This window comes from Oryctolagus cuniculus, chromosome 7 (assembly GCF_964237555.1).
Source record: "Oryctolagus cuniculus chromosome 7, mOryCun1.1, whole genome shotgun sequence".
In the NCBI taxonomy this organism is placed as follows: Eukaryota; Metazoa; Chordata; class Mammalia; order Lagomorpha; family Leporidae; genus Oryctolagus; species Oryctolagus cuniculus.
Window position 1 is genome coordinate 47,644,998 of NC_091438.1, and position 18,433 is coordinate 47,663,430.

General features: G+C 45.4%; 1 protein-coding gene across 3 annotated transcripts in view; it reads right to left on the reverse strand.

The window, feature by feature from the left end:
* Positions 1–12,447, reverse strand: part of PRPF3 (pre-mRNA processing factor 3) — a 31,016-nt gene extending 18,569 nt beyond the window's left edge. The window contains exons 1-8 of one of the 3 annotated variants that reach the window (XM_070077747.1): positions 12,308–12,424; positions 8,937–9,113; positions 8,273–8,403; positions 6,646–6,741; positions 5,831–5,977; positions 3,044–3,127; positions 2,650–2,870; positions 1,099–1,405 (exon numbers count right to left, since the gene is read on the reverse strand). In XM_070077747.1, coding sequence (XP_069933848.1) covers positions 1,099–1,405; positions 2,650–2,870; positions 3,044–3,127; positions 5,831–5,848 — 630 coding nt within the window. In that variant the 5' untranslated portion in view covers positions 5,849–5,977; positions 6,646–6,741; positions 8,273–8,403; positions 8,937–9,113; positions 12,308–12,424. Of the gene's footprint in view, positions 1–1,098; positions 1,406–2,649; positions 2,871–3,043; positions 3,128–5,830; positions 5,978–6,645; positions 6,742–8,272; positions 8,404–8,936; positions 9,114–10,579; positions 10,772–12,307 lie in introns of those variants that run through there. The other 2 variants (XM_051857310.2, XM_051857311.2) reach the window with 2 other exon arrangements.
* Positions 12,448–18,433: the final 5,986 nt, after the last annotated feature.

The window sequence follows — 18,433 nt, forward strand, 5'->3', positions numbered from 1 at the left end:
CTTTACTTAGAATTCATTTAAATACATCTCATCCCCAACCCTCTTCTTTTCAGTGTGTATCTGTAGCAAACATACAGAAATGGAATTCTATGAAACTTCACTTTAAAATGTCAAACAGGAAAAGGCAAAAGGAACTGCACAGTCAGTTCAACTCTCCAAGTATGTGGATTGTCTGTAACACAAATTATTGCCAGGCGAGCTCTCCTCAGTCACCCAGAGGGTTTCCAACTCTTTCCCTCCATTGTCAATTGTGTGTGGAGGATTTTCAAACCCAGTTTATTTCCATTTAAGTAGGAAGTAGTTAGAAAGGGAAATCGGCTAAAAATCAAGTATTCCAGAAAGAAATTTATTAAAAATTATTCATTGCTCAATTTATCTATTTATGTAATTTCCTAAACATGGAGAACTGGATTGACAATATTTTTCTTTTTTCTTTTCTTTTTTTTTTTTTTTGACAGGCAGAGTGGATAGTGAGAGAGAGAGACAGAGAGGAAGGTCTTCCTTTGCTGTTGGTTCACCCTCCAATGGCCGCCGCGGCCGGCGCGCTGCGGCCGGCGCACCGCTGATCCGATGGCAGGAGCCAGGTACTTATCCTGGTCTCCCATGGGGTGCAGGGCCCAAGCACTTGGGCCATCCTCCACTGCACTCCCTGGCCACAGCAGAGAGCTGGCCTGGAAGAGGGGCAACCGGGACAGAATCCGGTGCCCCAACCGGGACTAGAACCCGGTGTGCCGGCGCCGCAAGGCAGAGGATTAGCCTAGTGAGCCGCGGCGCCGGCCAATATTTTTCATTTTTAAAAAATGTTTATTTATTTAAAAGGCAGAGCAATAGAGTCAGAAAAGAAAGAATTTCCATCTGCTGGTTCACCCCCAAATGGCTGCAATGGCTGGGGGTTGTCCAGGCTGAAGCCAGCAGCCCAAAACTTCACGAGGTGAACTGGAAGCAGAGCAGCTAGGACTCGAACTGGCACAATGATATGGGATGCCAGCACGGCAAGTGGCCGCTTAAACCACTGTGCTACATCGCTGACGATGGCAATATTTTTCTGTTAGTCTCCTAAATTCTTCAAAATTCTGGGTTACACTTTAAGCCAAATACCTTTGTCCGTAATCGTTGAGCAATCTTCTCAAATTTGCCCTTGTCATGAAATTTAAAAGTACGTCTCTGGCGCTGGGAAGGGGCAATTGAGACTCGAGGGTCAAAAAAAGTATTGGACTCCATGTCTTCAGATGGCTTTTCTTTTAGCTGTTGCTTGAACTGTTCCCTCTTTACAGCACGAATATTGGCCTTCAGAGTAGGCATTCGATGTGTTAGCTCAATCTCCTTGCCTGTCGCATCCACAGTGCGACCTTGTTCATCTAGGATTAGTGGTGTAGGTTTCGTTTGGTCTTTTAACTCTACTTTCCTGAAAGAGTCCACAAAGAAACAAATCCTGTTATCGAATACTAAGGCAGTTCAACAGCAAACAGATAAAACAAACTACAGCCCAAAACTACAGTCCAAACTACAATTAGGTAAAATAATTCTGGGGGAACATAATCTCATCAGTGAAAAACATTATGATGAAAGACATCAAACATTATGATTAAACTGAATATAAGGTACAATCAAATATGAATTTACAAATTCTTTTGGCAGAATTTGTAATCTTGGGCCAGTGCTGTGGCATAGCCACCTGCAGCTCCAGCATCCCATATGGGCACCGGTTCAAATCCTAGATGTTCCACTTTTTTTTTTTTTTTTAAAGATTTATTTATTTATTTGAAAGTCAGAGTTACACAGAGAGACAAGGAGAGGCAGAGAGAGAGAGAGAAGTCATCCATCCACTGATTCACTCCCTAGATGGGCGCAACAGCCGGAGCTGTGTCGATCTGAAGCCAGGAGCCAGGAGTCTCCTGCAGATATTCCCACTCAGGTGCAGGAGCCCAAGGACTTGGGCCATCTTCTACTGCTTCCCCAGGCCATAGCAGATATCTGGATCAGAAGTAGAGCAGCTGGGACTCGAACCAGCACCCATGGGGGATGCCGGCACTGCAGGTGGCAGCTTTACCCACTATGCCACAGCGCAGGCCCCTGCTCCGCTTCTGATCCAGCCCCCTACTAATGCACTGGGAAAGCAGCAGAAGATTGCCCAAGTGCTTGGGACCCTGCACCCACGTGGAAGACCTGGCAGAAGCTACTGGCTCCTGGCTTTGGATCGGACCAGCCCCACGCATTGTGGCCATTTGGAGAGTAAACCAGTGGATGGAAGTTCTCTGTCTCTCCTTTTCAAATAAATAAATATTAAAAACAAAACAAAAACTTGTAATCTTATCTTTCTCTACACTGCAATTCTTGAGTCAGTTATGGGATGCCAGATTAATCAGAAGTCATGGTATCACTCAGTGTCGCTTAATAGATAAAACTGAGAAACCAAGAGACCCAGTTCTACTCCTACCTCCAATACTAGATGAATAATCTTAATCTCAGTTCTTTCAATTATATAAGGAAAACAAGAGAAGAAGTTCAACTGATACTTATCATTCATATATAAGAAAAAGGACATTATAAATAGGATTTAGATTCTTTGGAATAAGAGGATCAGTAACACTCCAAGGTATTTATTACTTCTCCGGCTTTAGAATGAAAAGGATTCCAGGAGATACTCACGGGGGAGCAATGCCCATGGCATGGAGATTAGCCAGGCCCACCATGTTAGCATTGCCAATGAGACCTGGCTTAAGTGCCAGCTGGGCTTGGATTCGAGCTTGTAGTTCAGCTGCTTTCCTTGCCTTCTCAATGGCATCATTCATGAAAGTGGCAGCCTGGGAGGGCTGAATAGTGTTGCCAATTGGAAGTCGCTCTGGTTGGGAGGAAGAAGGAGTCTTTGGCTGTGAGACAGAGAAAAAGCAATCAGAGGGACTGAGACAAGCAGACAGTTACACACAACACACATCATGGGTGGCAGACTGGGGTAGATGACCACGGAGTGAAACGTGAGCTCCTTCTGAACTGGCAAGAAACTCTGTGTTAAAGATTCTTCTTCTTAATCAGGGCACAGTACCTGAGGTGTAGGGGGGCTAATAAAGCTCAGCTGTTTTTTTCTTTCTTCGATTTGTCTTGTCGCTGCCTCCATCATCTGTTTGATCTGTTCTCCAGGGGAAAAAGAATTAAAAAAACATTAATTTCTCCCAAGCAGGCTCCAAAGCCCATAAAGCTTTCAAATCTAGAAACTTAAAACTTTCTGAGTGACTCCACCCTATTTTGCCTGCATCACAGATTAGAAAATTTAGTAAAGATAATCTTAAATAGCTGAGCATTATAGATGTTCAACCCATTTTCCTAAGGCAAGACTGGCATGTTAGGTAGTAATATAGCTTTGTGATTAAGACTCTGCATGAGGGAGGGGAGAGAGGGAGGTGCTGGCCCTGTGGCACAGTGAGTTAAGCTGCTGCCTGCAGCACAACATCCCATATGGGCACTCACCGGCTCTACTTCCAATCTAGCTCCCTGCTTATGTGCCTGGGAGAGCAGTGGAGGATGGCCCAAGTGCTTGGACCCTTGCACCCATGTGAGAAACCGGGAAGAAGCTCTTGGTTCCTGGCTTTGGCCTGGCCCAGCCCCGGCTGTTGCAGCTATTTGGGGATTGAACCAGCAGATTAAAGCTGTCTTTTCTTTTCTCTCTGTTACTCTGCCTTTCAAATTAAAAAAAAAAAAAAAAAAAAAAGACTCTGCAAGGCCACTGTTGCAGCACAGCAGGTTAAGCTGTCATCTGCAATGCCAGCATCCTATACCTCAGTGCTGGAAAAACAGCTGGAGTCCCAGCTACTCTGCTTCTGAGTCAACTCCCTGCTAATGTGCCTGGGAAAGCAGTAGAAGATGGCCCAAGTGCTTGGGTCCCTGCCATCCATGTGGGAGACCTGGATGGAATTCCAGGCTCCTGGAACACAGATGATGGTGCAAAGAGCTGTCCCTCAGTGTCTCAATAAACCCCTTCTTCTGTCCTAAAGAAGTTCAGAATGATAAACTTTGAGGGTATGGGCTAATAACTCTTTTCACATTTTCTAAAAACCTACTCTCAAGGTACTTCAAGGTCTTTTTTAAATTTTGTTTTTAACTTTTTTTATTAGGTGATATACTTATATATGAGGTGGCTTCAAGAAGTTAGTAGAAAATGGAATTAAGGGGCCAGCAATGTGTGGCATAGTAGGTAAAGCCTCCACCTGCAGTGCTGGCATCCCATATGGGTGCTGATTCAAGTCCCACTGCTCCTCTTCTGATCCAGCTCTCCGCTGTGGCCTGGGAAAGCAATAGAAGATGGACCAAGTGCTTGAGCCCCTGCACCCATGTGGGAGACCTGGAAGAAACTCCTGGCTCCGGATCAGCGCAGCTCTGGCCATTGTGGCCATTTGGGGAGTGAACCAGTGTATGGAAGACTTTTCTCTCTGTCTCTCCCTCTCTCCGTCTATAACTCTACCTCTCAAATAAATAAAATCTTAAAAAGAAAATGGAATTAAAAGGTAAGTTTGTTTAGGTGCAAAAACACTTTTGAAATCCATGCTCAAGATTTTTTTTTCATAATACGAAGTTTCAATGAACTTTCTGAAGACAATTCACTGTTTAAAATTCGAAGTTACAAAAGGGTATATTGTGAATCCTCCCATCCCCATTCTCCATAAAACACATCATCAATTTCACTTTTTCCAGAAATATCACACATGAATACAAATCTATCCATCCGTGTGTATCTGTGTATTCTATTCCCTCCCTCAAAATTTTATTACATTTTTTTTGAAAGAGTTACACAGAGAGAGAGGGAGAGACAGAGACAGGTCTTCTATCCACTGTTTCACTCCCCAAGTGGCTGCAATGGCCAGGGCTGAGCAAGTCCAAAGCCGGGAGCCAGGACCTTTGTTCAGGTCTCCCGCGTAAGTGGCAAGGGCCCAAGCACTTGGGCTATCTTCTGCTACTTTTCCCAGGCCATTAGCAGGGAGCTGGATCAGAAGTGGCACAGCTGGGACATGAAGCAGTGCCCCTTCTGGGCAACAGCTTTACAACACTGGCCTCCCTCAAAATTTTAAATGGTACAAGAAATATTTATTGCTTATGTAGTATCAAAATTGTTCAACAGTGCCTATTTAAAAAACAGGTACTTCTTGCTGAAGAAATACAAACTCAATTTGACATTACTTACAGATTAATACCTTCTTTGAGTTATAGTTGGAAATTCTTCTCTACCATCAACCTTTTTTTTTTTTTTTTTTTTTGACAGGCAGAGTGGACAGTGAGAGAGACAGAGAGAAAAAGGTCTTCCTTTTTGCCGTTGGTTCACCCTCCAATGGCTGCTGTGGCTGGCGCACCATGCTGATCTGAAGCCAGGAGCCAGGTGCTTCTCCTGGTCTCCCATGGGGTGCAGGGCCCAAGCACCTGGACCATCCTCCACTGCCTTCACGGGCCACAGCAGAGAGCTGGCCTGGAAGAGGGGCAACCGGGACAGAATCCGGCGCCCCGACCAGGACTAGAACCCGGTGTGCCGGCGCCGCAAGGCGGAGGATTAGCCTAGTGAGCCACGGCGCCGGCCTAACCTGAGTTTTGAGAACTTAGTTTTCTCAATGACAAAATGAGGTAGATATATGCCACATATCTTGTTTGCCACACAGTAGGCAATTTCAATAACCCTTAACTAGAATATTCCTGGTTAAACCAAGGAATGCTAAAACATAAAGCAGCAAATAAAAATCCCCCAAGTGATAATCACTAATTTGAAACAAGATCACAGTAAATAGGAACCCATGCAACTTTTGCTTCTTCAACTTACAAACTCACTTTGCTCTAGGCCCTAGTTACCCACCTGGAGCTTGGTCAGCATGCCAGGGCTCTCTGATGGAGGCCCAGGGATCACCTCCGGCTCTTCTTCCACCTCCTCAAAGCGGGGTATTCGTCGCTTCTTTACTCCTGAGGATTCCTTGGAGATCTCAGAGTCATCACCAAACACCTCCTAAGGGAAGCCAAATGACAGAAGAGTTGTATCCCTCCCCATGGGCCAAAGGGATGAATCACCCTAGTCCCAACCAGCAGTTTGTGGCTTTTCCCAGGGAAATGGGATACAACCTTGCAAATAGCTACTTGCCAGAGCAGGGTCTTCTAGACTCTCCACCAGTGGACCCAACTTTATCATTCTCCTGCTCCAGTCAAGTAATGTCATCCTCCTGCTCTAATAAATATTCCCCTCTGAAGGTCTTCACAAATGCTACTGCCCATATCTGTAATGCTCTTCCTCAAGTTTTCCACAATCCCTGCTCCAAATCCTGCCTTAAACTCACCTCCTCTAGGAAGTTCTCCTCATCATAACCTTATCCCATTCTAGTCAAACTTTTGTCGCACAGTCTCTTAGTATTTATGAGCCTGGTTCATATTAGGTTAAATCACACTATTGATATTCTGTTTGCCAAGTGATAGATCTTTCAATGTTAGTACTTTCTCCCGACTAGAGTCTAAGCTCTTCCAGGACAAGGGCTTTCTCTTTCTTCTTTAGTATTCCCCAATAACACCTTGTTCTCATTAAACAATGGGAACTCAAATATGCTGACTAATTTGCAAGGTGAATTTAACAGGACCAAGAGTGGCCAACTGGAAGGGACAATGGGAAAAAGCAAATGTACACACCGGTGGTAGGCTTTGGGTGACATCCCCTCTTCACTAGGAGGGCTCGTGTTTTGCAAGGACATATCCTCGGCCAGGGGCGAGCGCTTCCTGGAACTCCTACAGTTCAAGAAAAAGGACTCTCCCATAATATATTGTGTGGGGTGGGGACGTGAATGGACCAAAAATGGGACCCATATCACAAGGCTATCTAGATACCTCCTTCAAGAAACCATTTTCATTAATCCCACCCAATAGTTACTTCATTTATAGCATGCCTTAAGCATTTATACAATAGCATGCCCTATCGTAAATAGAATTTTCATGTACAGATCCATGTATACTGTGGATCAATCATTCTCCCTTTAATCTAACAAAATTCAACATACATCTGAAATTCTATAGTTAACCTTAAAATTGACATGAAACTGCTACTCAGATTTTAAAATTTGAGACTGTATCTTGTTGCACCCTGTCCTTTTTAAATTCCAAAATTTAAAAACTTATTATTTGAAAGACAGAGAGAGACAGAGACAGAGAACTCCCGTTTGCTGATTCATTCCCCAAATGCTTGCAATGGCTGGGGCTGGGCCAGGCTGAGCCAGGAGCTGGAAATTCAATTTAAGTCTCCCATGTGGGTGGCAGGTCTCAACTACACGAGTCATTATCTGCTGTCTCCCAGGGTCAGCATTAGCAGGAAGCTGGAGTCGGGAATGGAGCCAGGTATCAAACCCAAGCACTCCAATATGGGACATGGATGTCCTAGGCCAAACCCCTACCTCAAATTTCAACTGTTTAAGGCAAGCACTACCTCTCATTCTTTTGTTCGCCCTATAGTCTCCACAAAGGACACATGAAATTATTTTTCTTGTTTACATAGCCTTGACAGGAAACCAAGCAGACACTGCTTATCCACTCTGTGTCTCAGGAAAATAGGACAGTCAAGGTATCAAAATCACTTTGGAATGTTTGATGGGAGTCACAGAAATATTTTTTTAAAGAGAGACAGAGGGAAAGGAGATTGAAAGATCAGATACTTGACACTACAATACTGAGGAGGCCATGATCAATCAACTACAAAATAAAAAGTATAGCAGGTAAGGGAGTGCTGATGGCACCTCTAAGTACCTCACTCATAGGGCATGTAATATGAAATACAGCAAAAGGTAGGCTCTTAAGAATTTATCACATAATAGCTGTTTTTAGATATCCTATCTATAAATGCATTGCAGAGAAACCTCTATAAAGGAGCAACAATGAGGTCTACAGCTCAGGTAGCAGTAGAATCACATTCTGAAGCAACTCAATAGCCCCCAAATAAATCAAAGCATAAATCTTAGAGCAATCAGTTTATAAGAAAAAAAAAAAAAAAAGGAGACTCAGGGAAGTATGAGAACCAAAACTCCTTGCTGTATATGAACAAGGATAGAGCTATCATTTCTTCAGAATGTTTTAGTTCATATATTTAGGTAGTTCATCATCATAAGATGGTGATAATACAAATTCACCTCCCCTACTTTAATGCATACGGATCCCTCTTGAGTATTAGATATTCTAATAGTGGAAAACAAAGTGTGGGCCAGGTAAGCTCAGCAACTTTGTTATCGTTCAAAACACTCCCCAGCTCATTAGATAGTGAATTGTAACCTACCTTTAGTTCTCGCTTTCTACTCCTGTCACTGCTAGACTTGGAATGCCTAGAGCTTCGGCCTTCCTCCACAGCCTCAAACAATTTGTCCACAAATCGAAGAGTAGAATCATCGAGAAAGGGTTTCAGATGGTCTGACAGGAAAAAGGAGGTGGTAGGATTAAAAAGGTAATAGTATATAGTCTAATAATACTAAGCATATAACAGATAGCAACACGAGAATTTTATGCCCAGAAATCTTTTTCAAGTTCTTTGTAGGATTCCCATAAATTTTCCTACATCGAATGACTCTGCCCTAGGAAGAAAAAACAGAGTTATAATTTTTTAGGGTAGGAAACAATATATGAACAACCTGTTGAGGCAGAGCATCAAAGTTTAGGATAAAAATCACCCTAAATTTTACCAAATAGCAAGCTGTAGAAGATTACCAGTAACAGTATCTACCTTCCTCAACTTTTTCTTTGATTTTATAAAGACTTCCGCATATTGGATGTCAATCTGAATATGTTACATACCTAGCTGCCTTTAGTATTTATCCTAAGTAAAGTTAACTTAGATGACTTAGTATGGTGGCCACAGGGAATCATTCTGAGATACAAAATATGCACAAATAACATAAGAAATGAATAGTAAGAGAAAAAACAAAATTGGTTAATAAGGTACATACCAGCTGCCTTCTTCTTGTCCATGCCCTTCCCCACACAGTTCAGTGCTGCTGTGACCACTGTAGGCTCTGAGAAACCCAGAACCCTCTTCACTGTCTTCTCTATCCATGGTTTCAGTTCATCCAGCTCCCTCTTAGACAGTGCCATTGTTTGGGAAAGGGAAGAACTCAATACTACACCTAAAAAGAAACCAGAGAAAAGTTAAGTTAGAGAAAAGGAAAATAATATAATACAATGACTCACAACAGGTTAGAACATCAGAAATATCCTCCTTGCCCCTTTCTCAATCCCTAGCCAAATCCCTTCACTTTTTTTTTTTTTTTGGACAGGCAGTTAGACAGTGAGAGAGAGACAGAGAGAAAGGTCTTCCTTCCGTTGGTTCACCCCCCAAAGCGGCCGCTATGGCCGGCGCGTTGTAGCCGGCGTGCTGTGCCGATCCGAAGCCAGGAGCCAGGTGCTTCCTCCTGGTCTCCCACGTGGGTGCAGGGCCCAAGCACCTGGGCCATCCTCCACTGCCTTCACGGGCCACAGCAGAGAGCTGGACTGGAAGAGGAGCAATCAGGACAGAATCCGGTGCCCCAACTGGGACTAGAACCCGGGGTGCTGGCGCGGCAGGCGGAGGATTAGCCTAGTGAGCCACGGCGCCAGCCCCCCTTCACATCTTTAAAAGGCAAATACTTTCTCCAAGAACCATCCTCATACTTTAAAGCAGAAACAAATACATTCCATTTGATTTTTAACCCTAACTCAGTAGTTATCAAAGGATCAATGAGGGCTGGTGTTGTGGTTAAGCCTCCACCTGTGACACTGGCATCCCATATAGTCGCTGGTTCGAGACCTGGCTGCTGCACTTCCAATCCCACTCCCTGCTAATGGGTCTGGGAAAGTAGCAGAGGATGGCCCAAGTGCTTGGGCCCCTTCACCAACATGGGAGACCCAGAAGAAGCTCCTGGCTCCTGGCTTCAGCCTGGCCCAGCCTGGCCCAGCCCCAGCCATTGTGGCCATTTGGGAAGTGAACCAGTGGATGGAAGATCTCTTTCTCTCTCTTTCTCCTTTTCTCTCTCTCTGCCTTTCAAATAAATAAAAAAAATGAATCTTAGAAAAAAAAAATCAATGAAACCTGTGGAAGAAACAAACTCTAAAAATTACTTCTAGCTTCCTTTTGAGCAAATCAATAAAGACTGGCATATAACATTAAAACAAGACTAGGGTAGGGGCAGGAGTTTGGTGTGGTGGCTTGGGACACCCATGTGTTCGTCAAGTCCCAGCTCTACTTCCAATCCCAGGGGATGATGGCTCAAGGATTTGGGTCCCTGTCATCCACATGAGACCTCAATTGAGTTTTAGGCTCCTGGCTTTGGCCTGGCCCAGCCCCAGCTACAGTGGGCATTTTGGAAATGAACTAGCAAATGGACGATCTCTGTCTCTATGGTTTTTTTTCTGCCTTTCAAATAAAAATAAATAAATGAATTTAAAACAAGACTAAAGGGCAGGTGTTTGCTGTAGTAGGTAAGACCCTGCTTGCAGGGCAGGTATTGTGTGCTACAGCAGGTTAAGTCACTGCTTGAGACATCTGCATCCTGTATCAGAGCACCAGTTTGAGTCCCAAATACTCCCCTTCCAATAACAGCCCTTTGCAACATGCCTGGAAAGCAGCAGATGATGGCTCAAGTGCTTGAGTTCTTGCCACCCACATGAGAGACCTGGATGAAGTTCTTGGCTCCTGGATTCAGTGGTGGCCCAGCCCCAGCCCCTGCTTTTGTGACATTTAGGGAGTGAACGAGTGGATTCAGAAGATCTTTCTGTCAGTCTGCCTTTCAAATAAATAAATGAATCTCTAAAGAAAGAAAGAAAAAGACAAGACCAGCTTGGAATGCCTGGGTTTGAGTCCTGGCTCCACTCTTCATTCCAGCTTCCTGATAACTGCACATTTTGGTAGGTTGCAGGTGATGGCTTGAGTACTTGGACCCCTACCATGCACTTGAGTCCATTCTCCAAATGCCCACAATAGTCAGGACTGGACCACACCAAAGCCAGGGGCCAGGAGCTCTATCCAAGGTGCCCACACGGGTCTCAAAGACCCAAGTACTTGAGCCATCATCTACTGCCTCCCAAGATACGCAACAGCAAGGTGGACTGGAAGCAGGGGCGAGACTCAAACACAGGCACTCCAGTATGGCACACACATGTCTCAAGCGGCAGCTTAAGCTACTGCAGGACAGCACAGTGCAAATTCTCCATTGCATTCTACAGGATCTCTGTGAGAAGTCGTGATGAAAGTACTCTCTCAGCTTGGGAAAAAAAAATGCCCTCACTTTAGATGTTCTCTTCTCAATCCCTTTTTACCTGTACCCTACTTTTTAATTCATCACAGAAAATAGTATTATAAAGGACTCTCCCACACAAATCTTTGTATTCAATGCAAGTTAGTATAAAATGTCACCATTAATCATGTCTATATTTTAATCTAATCCCTAACTCTCCAAATTCCTCAGGAGCACAAAGATTTTATTTCTAATGTTCTTCACAGTGCCTAACAGATGGTCAATAAATGGTACAGACCCCTACTCCCAAGCTAATCCCATCATTCACAAGCCCTTGGGCAAATTAATTCCCATAAGCCCCTGTTTACTCAAATACTAAGTGTCAAGCAATGTAGAAGGTGCTGATACAAACAGCAGAGAACAAAATACAATCACCCTGGCTGTAACAAGGGCCTACATTCCACGAAAACTCCATCACAGGCCAGAAAGAGTAAGCAATTTGAAAACCAAAGCAATAAACGGAAGAATCTTTATTTTCAGATGAAATGTGTGCCCAAGCGCTGTACTAACAAAAGTGTATTCAAGTTCAACCTAATTCCCTCTGAGATGTTAAAAAAAAAAAAAAAGTTTCCAACAGCAGCCTTTGCTACTGACCCAATGCTCCATAATAACGGCTGGTGGGAGTGGGGGCGGGGAGAGCTGGCGTGCAGAAAGGGAGGCAGGCAGAATGACTGCTCAATGAGCAGGCAGCAGAATCCAATCTTCTTAAAGGATTCCCTACTCTACGCTCTCCTTTGCTGCAACCCGAGTGCTCCCAGGAGCCCCCCTCCTCCTGTTTTTACTCTCGCTCTCTCTCTCACCGGCCTCCTCCCTCACCTTGTTCTGTCCAAACTCCTCACCCCAGAGCTGCTCTCCCCAGCCTGTCCCCGTCCCGCCCCCGCCCTTTTCCTCTCAACAATCTCATTCCAATCCGTTCTCTCCCGAACCGTGTGCTTCTCTCAGCATCCTTCCCGCTGGACCCTTCACCCTGTTCCTCCCCTCGGACTCAGCCCCGGCCCCAGCCGCTCCGACGGGAAGACACCCTCCCCGGGCCCGGGGCCACTACTCACCTCACAAACTTCAGCCCCTGAGACGGAGCCCGAACGTTACACCGGAACCGGAAACCTTCTGACCGCCCTACGGCCTGCCGTCGCTACCGCCACGGCCGCCGCCACGCTGCGGTCCCCTGACACGTGACCAGGGAGGGGGCGGGCCGTCGATTTGCGCAGCCGCAGTTGCCGCTCTGGCGACAGCGGAGCGCATGCGTGGCACAGCCCTAAGGTTTCCCCGTCCAAGTTGCTGCTGGCCTTCGGTTTCTACAGGGAAAAAAGATTACGAAGTTGGCGTAACTTTAGGTGGTTTTCAGTTTAAAAAAAAACGCAAACAAAACAATTTTTAGTTTTCTTCGTGTGGCGGATAAACGCTCTAAAGTTACAGGACTAAAAGGAGGACTTGTTTGTGCGTGCTGAAACGTGGCCTTTCTGGTAGAAAGTAAACCCTCTCGGAGTCCTGATCATCAGCTTTAGTCGCCCCCCAGCCTTTTCTAAGTTAACAGTGGGACCGGAGGTCATTCAGGAACAAGACAAGGGTAGGAAGACTCAAGCAAGTAGCTTCTAATACCTTTTTATTGTTAGATTCATTCATTGACGGAACAAATCTTTATCAACTGCCTACTAATGTGTGCTGGCCACTTGAGAGTATTGCTTTAGTGATTGTCGCGAATGCCTGCTGTCACGCAGCTCGACAGGGCTTAAGGGCGAGGTGTCGGAGCACAGGGAGGAAGGAACACATGGACACAAGATTGTCTTTCCAATGAAAGGTTTTTATTGCCCACACAATTTCACACTAGGGCTTGACCACTCTGCATACCAATCTACATTGTTATATTCAGTACTCCACAGATCATAACACACACCTAGCAGTCTCAAAGGCAATCCAACTATAATAATATAAGCACATAACATTATTCTTAATCACAGGGTCAAGGCACATGCCTTCATATTACACACGGCTAATATCATTATAAGTGCTGCGTCCTCAAGGGTCGTATCACGGTCACCAAAAGTCAAAGTCCAAAGTCCAGAGTTCAAAGTCTTCGTTACCACTCGGAGAGATGGATCTCAGGACAGTCAGTTACAGGCAGGAAGTTTGGGGATGGCTGTCACTCTGGGCAGTAGGTTCAGAGGGCAAGGCAAGGAGTTGGAGAGGTCCCCTGCTGAGAGGTCTGGTGTTGGTCTGGCAGCAGCCAATAACGGGTCCGGGTGAGGCGGCCAGGCAGCGGCTCCGCTGGAGTTTGGTCCCGTAATCGCCTTGCGTCACTTAGCAAGGGTGCTAGCAAGCTGGCTCTTCAGCTCCAGATGTGTGGAGATCCAGAGGTTCACACACATCGGGCCATGATCCTCGAGAGCGGTGGAAAAGGCTCTCCTTTATCCTTGCCACTCTGAAGGGGGAGTCTCCAGTAGGGGTCCGGGTGTCACCAATCAGTTGTGCTCCCTCTTGGAGTTTCCCGGGGTGCCACCCATCCGTTGTTTGGGACAGGGCGTATCTGGAGTATTCCTTGGGTGCGGTCACTCACAATGTGAGTAGGAAGGAAACTTGAGGTTATCGTCCGTAGCACACGTTATCAGGCTGCCCAGGGATGTCTGTTCAGTCTGATGAGGAGCATCTTTCTGGCAAGCCCTGAGCTTGACATAAGTGATGTCATCATTTTCTGGCTTAGCATAAGTAACTCCATTTTTATTTCTTGCTTTTACTTCTTTGTGGACAGCAGTGAGCTATAACCATAACTCTTTTTAGGGGTTACCAGTGGATTTCTCCATGGTCCACCTCCTTTTGATCAATGGGTAAGCGGTGATCTGTGATTTTTGGGACTCCTGTGGGATTCCCCACAGTGATTAAGAGAACAGACTTTAAAATCCACCTGGATTTGTAGTCCAAATCTACTCAATGGTTGTGAGACATTAGGGGACTTAATATTTCCTCATCTATAAAATGGGATCTGTTATCAAAAAAAAAAAAAAAATTGACCTCATAGGGCTGCTGAAAGGACAAGGGTAAATGAAGGTAATGCTCTTAAAGCTGCCCACAGAGGCATACCGCTAAAAACATAGTATTTATAAGATCTGATGCATAGTAGTTTATCTAATTGTCCACATAAATGTACACAGACGTGTCAAAGTTAATGAAAACTAAGCTCCTGGGACAGGCCTTGACCTGGTGGTTAAGATTCCCACATCCCACACTGGAGTATGTGGTATCTATTCCTGGCTGACGCCAGCTGCCTCCCAGATGAAGGCCCTGGGAGGCAGTGGTAATGGCTCGACTAATTTTGTGGCTGTCACCCACTTGGGAAACCTGTATTGAGCTCTGGGCTCCCATTTTCAGCTCTGGCCCAGGCCTGGGCCCAGCCACTGCGGGCATTTGAGGGGTGAACCAGTAGATAGAAGTGCATGCTTGCTTTCTGTCACCCTGCCAGAGTTTTTAAGGCATTAAGCCGTATTTAAGACATCACTTGGTACATAATAATACTTAATAAATCATTGCTATTATCATATAGCTCTTTTTTTTTTAAAAAAAAAGATTATTTATTTATTTGAAAGGCAGACATACACAGAGAGAAAGAGAGAGAGAGAGATCTTTTATTTGCTGGTTCACTCCCCAAATGGCTGCAATGGGCGGGGCTGGGCCAGGTGGAAGCCAGGAAACTGGGGCTTCTTCCAGGCCTACCATGTGGGTGCAGAGACCCAAGCACTTGGGCCATCTGCTGCTGCTTTTCTAGGCACATTAGCAGGGAGCTGGATTGGAATAGAGCATCTGGGACTCAGACTCGAACTGGAGCCCATATGGGATGCCAGCTCTGCAGGTAGAGTCTTAACCTTCTACATCACAGTGCCAGCCCCTGTCATATATGTCTTCAAGTAATATTTACTAAGCATTTAAATGCTGGGCATTATACTAGACCCTGGTGTTAAAAAAAAAAAAAAAGATTCCATCTCAGGTACCTGAAAGTGTAATGGAGGATAGATAAATAGGCAATAAAATTGATCCAGTTCCCTGCTATTGTGCCTGGGAAAGCAGAGGAAGATGGCCCGAGTGCTTAGGCCCCTGCCACCCATGTGGGAGACCTGGATAGAGTTCCTGGCTCCTGGCTTTGGCCTGGCCCTGCCCCTGTCCTCATGACCATTTGGGAAGTGAACCAGCAGATGGGAGATCTCTCTCTCTCCTTCTCTTTCTCTAATTCTGGCTTTCAAATAAACAAAAAAATTCCCAACTGGGAACTGCTATACAGGTGTAGAGAAGGAGAAAGCATGTGTTGTGATCCAAGGTGAGTTTGAAGGGATAAACAGGTAGAGAGAAAGGTAGGATTCAGGTACAAGGGACTTTGGTTACTATGCCTAGTGGCGTGAGCACAATGGGAATCAATTACCAGTTTAAGCAGGAAAGTGAAAAATCAGTACTGCATTTGAGAGCAATCATTCTGGCCACCATGTGATTGGACTGGGGCCAGGCAACAGTAAGGTAGTAGAGATATGGTCAAATGGCTATCCAGAAGAGTTGTGATGGTAGTTGGGAACTGGACTGTGGTGTTTGCTCAGAGACCACCAGAAGTGATTAAAAAGATGCAGGTCACAGTAGGGTGAGGGGGAGTGGAGAATAGGGTTTTCTGGCTGGCATGATTGAGCATTACCATTGCTAACACTGGAATCCACGTGCCAGATATGTGCCAACCACTTGCCACCTAACCACAAACCTGTAGGTGATAAAGCTTCGTTTCACACCAGATTCAGGGTTTATGGCAAGTGACACAACTAAACTCATATCCTTTTGACTAAGTAAAAATTTGCATGTGTAAAGTGGCTGGCACATAGTAAAAGCATTGATATTCTCCTGTCCTTTCTCTTCAATCACCTATCACTCCATTATTCCTTTTTTAAAAAAAGACTTATTTATTTGAAAGGCAGAATTAGAGAGAGGCAGAGGCAGCCAAAGAGAGATAGAGAGCGAGGGAGTGAGAGAATGAATGAAAGTTTTCCATCTGCTGGTTCACTTCCCAGATGGCCGCAAAGGCCTGAGCTGTACCAATCTGAAGCCAGGAGACAGGAGTGTCCTCCTGGTCTCCCATGTAGGTGCAGAGGCCCAAGTACCTGGGCCATCCTCTACTGCTTCCCCAGGCCAAAGCAGAGAGAGAGCTGGATCAAAAGTGGAGCAGCCAGGACTCAAATTGGTGCCCATATGGGATGCCGGCACTGTAGGTGGCAGCATTACCTGCTACATCACAGTGCTGGCCCCAGCCCTCCATTATTTCTTGACCTTGGTAGTGTGTACAATGAGTTTATTCCTTAGTATTTCTAGTTAATGTATAAACTTTTTAAAAAGTTTTATTTATTTATTTTGAAAGTCTGAGTTGCACAGAGAGGAGAGGCAGAGAGGTCTTCCATCCATTGGTTCACTCCCCAGATGGTCGCCTGAGCTCTACCGATCCAAAGCCAGGAGCCAGGAGCTTCTTCTGGGTCTCCCAAGCCAGTGCAGGGGCCCAAGGACTTGGGCCATCTTCTACTGCTTTCCCAGGCCATAGCAGAGAGCTGGGTCGGAAGTGGAGCAGCCAGGACTAGAACCAGCGCCTATATGGAATGCTGGCACTGCAGGTGGTGGCTTTACCCACTATGCCACAGTGCTGGCCCCTAGAACCCTGGTTTTAAATGGGTACTTGTTTCCAGGCTACTATAAGAAAAATCCTCACATTATGATTGGAACAGACCTGCCAGAGGCACTTCAGCGGGTGGTTGTTCTCTATTACCCTGTAGCTGGGTAAATACCAAACCACCCTTCTTCTAAACTCAGGCCAGGGACTAGAGATTAGGACGAGGGGGCTCAGAAGCAATTTTAGCCCAACCGGATTAATGCCAAGCAACAGGCCTGATGCTGCTAACACAAACATGCCCTTCTCTCTGGCAGGAGGCAACACCATATCATGGCTCAAAATCATTCAGAAGTGATGCATTACAAGACCAAACTTAGGGGCTGTCATCATGGCAGTGAGTAAAGCAGCTGCCTGTACTGTTGGCATTCCACATGGGCACTGGTTCGTGTCCTGCTCCACTTGTGATCCAGCTCCCTGCCAATGGCCCAAGTGTCTGGGTCCCTGCAGCCACGTCAGAGACCCAGACAAAGCTCCTGGCTTCAATCTAGTTCAGCCCTGGCTATTGTGGCCAACTGGGAGTGAACCAGCAGAGATGGAAGATCTCTCACTCTATCTCTCCCTCTTTCTCTGTAGCTCTTTCAAATAAAATAAATCTTAAAAAAAAATAAAGACCTAATTCAGGAAGTAAAATGTGATTCACAATTTACAGCTTGCTAACTTTTTAAAAATTTACTATGTAAAGATCAAAGAGCCAAAGACAACCTGTACATAGATTTTCTCCAACCAATAGCAAGGAAGAACATATCGTTGATATCTAAGCAGTCTATGGAAGGTCCAGTAATACGTTCTATTCACTGGGCCTTACTGAGTAAGGATTTAGTTAACAAGCAAAGCCCACAATAGTTCCAGCCTACCCTCTAGCAGGCCCTGCTTAATTAATAAGTATGGTAATTGTGTGAAGAGAATAAAATATATTTGAGAGTTTAGGCCAGAAAGCTGAAGCCACTCTATTATACCACAAGGGGGCAATGTTTGACCATTAGGTATCTGAGGGTAGGAGGCTTGGCTGACTGCTGTTTCTTTGTAATACAGCACTGTGAGGACTGCAACCTGGGCAAGGAAAGGTGGGATTTAGCTGCCTCTGCCTCCTCTCTGTGCAATCCTGCAGGGGTTGGTGCTAACTTTCCTAATATTGACAGCATGGCTGTGAGGGACCAAGGGCAGAGGAAACAAGGCAGCAGAGAAAGCAAACGGCTGCTTTTTACCACACCTAGGAGGGCCTGCCAGGCAGATGTGCTGGTGGGAATCTTCACCTGGAATTTATCTGTGCACATATAGGGCAGTAGTCCTCAAACTTTAGTGGGCATCAGAATCATGTCAGAGCATGCTGAAGTAAATTGCGAGACTCTCACTACAATTTCCAACTCAGAAAACCTAAAGTAGGGTCCCATAATTTGCATTTCAAACAAGTTCTCAGGTGATGCTGTTGCTGCAGACTTGAAGCTGGCTTTGAGGACCACTGCTGCAGGGTATTCTGGCTCTGTGCCCTTCTCTC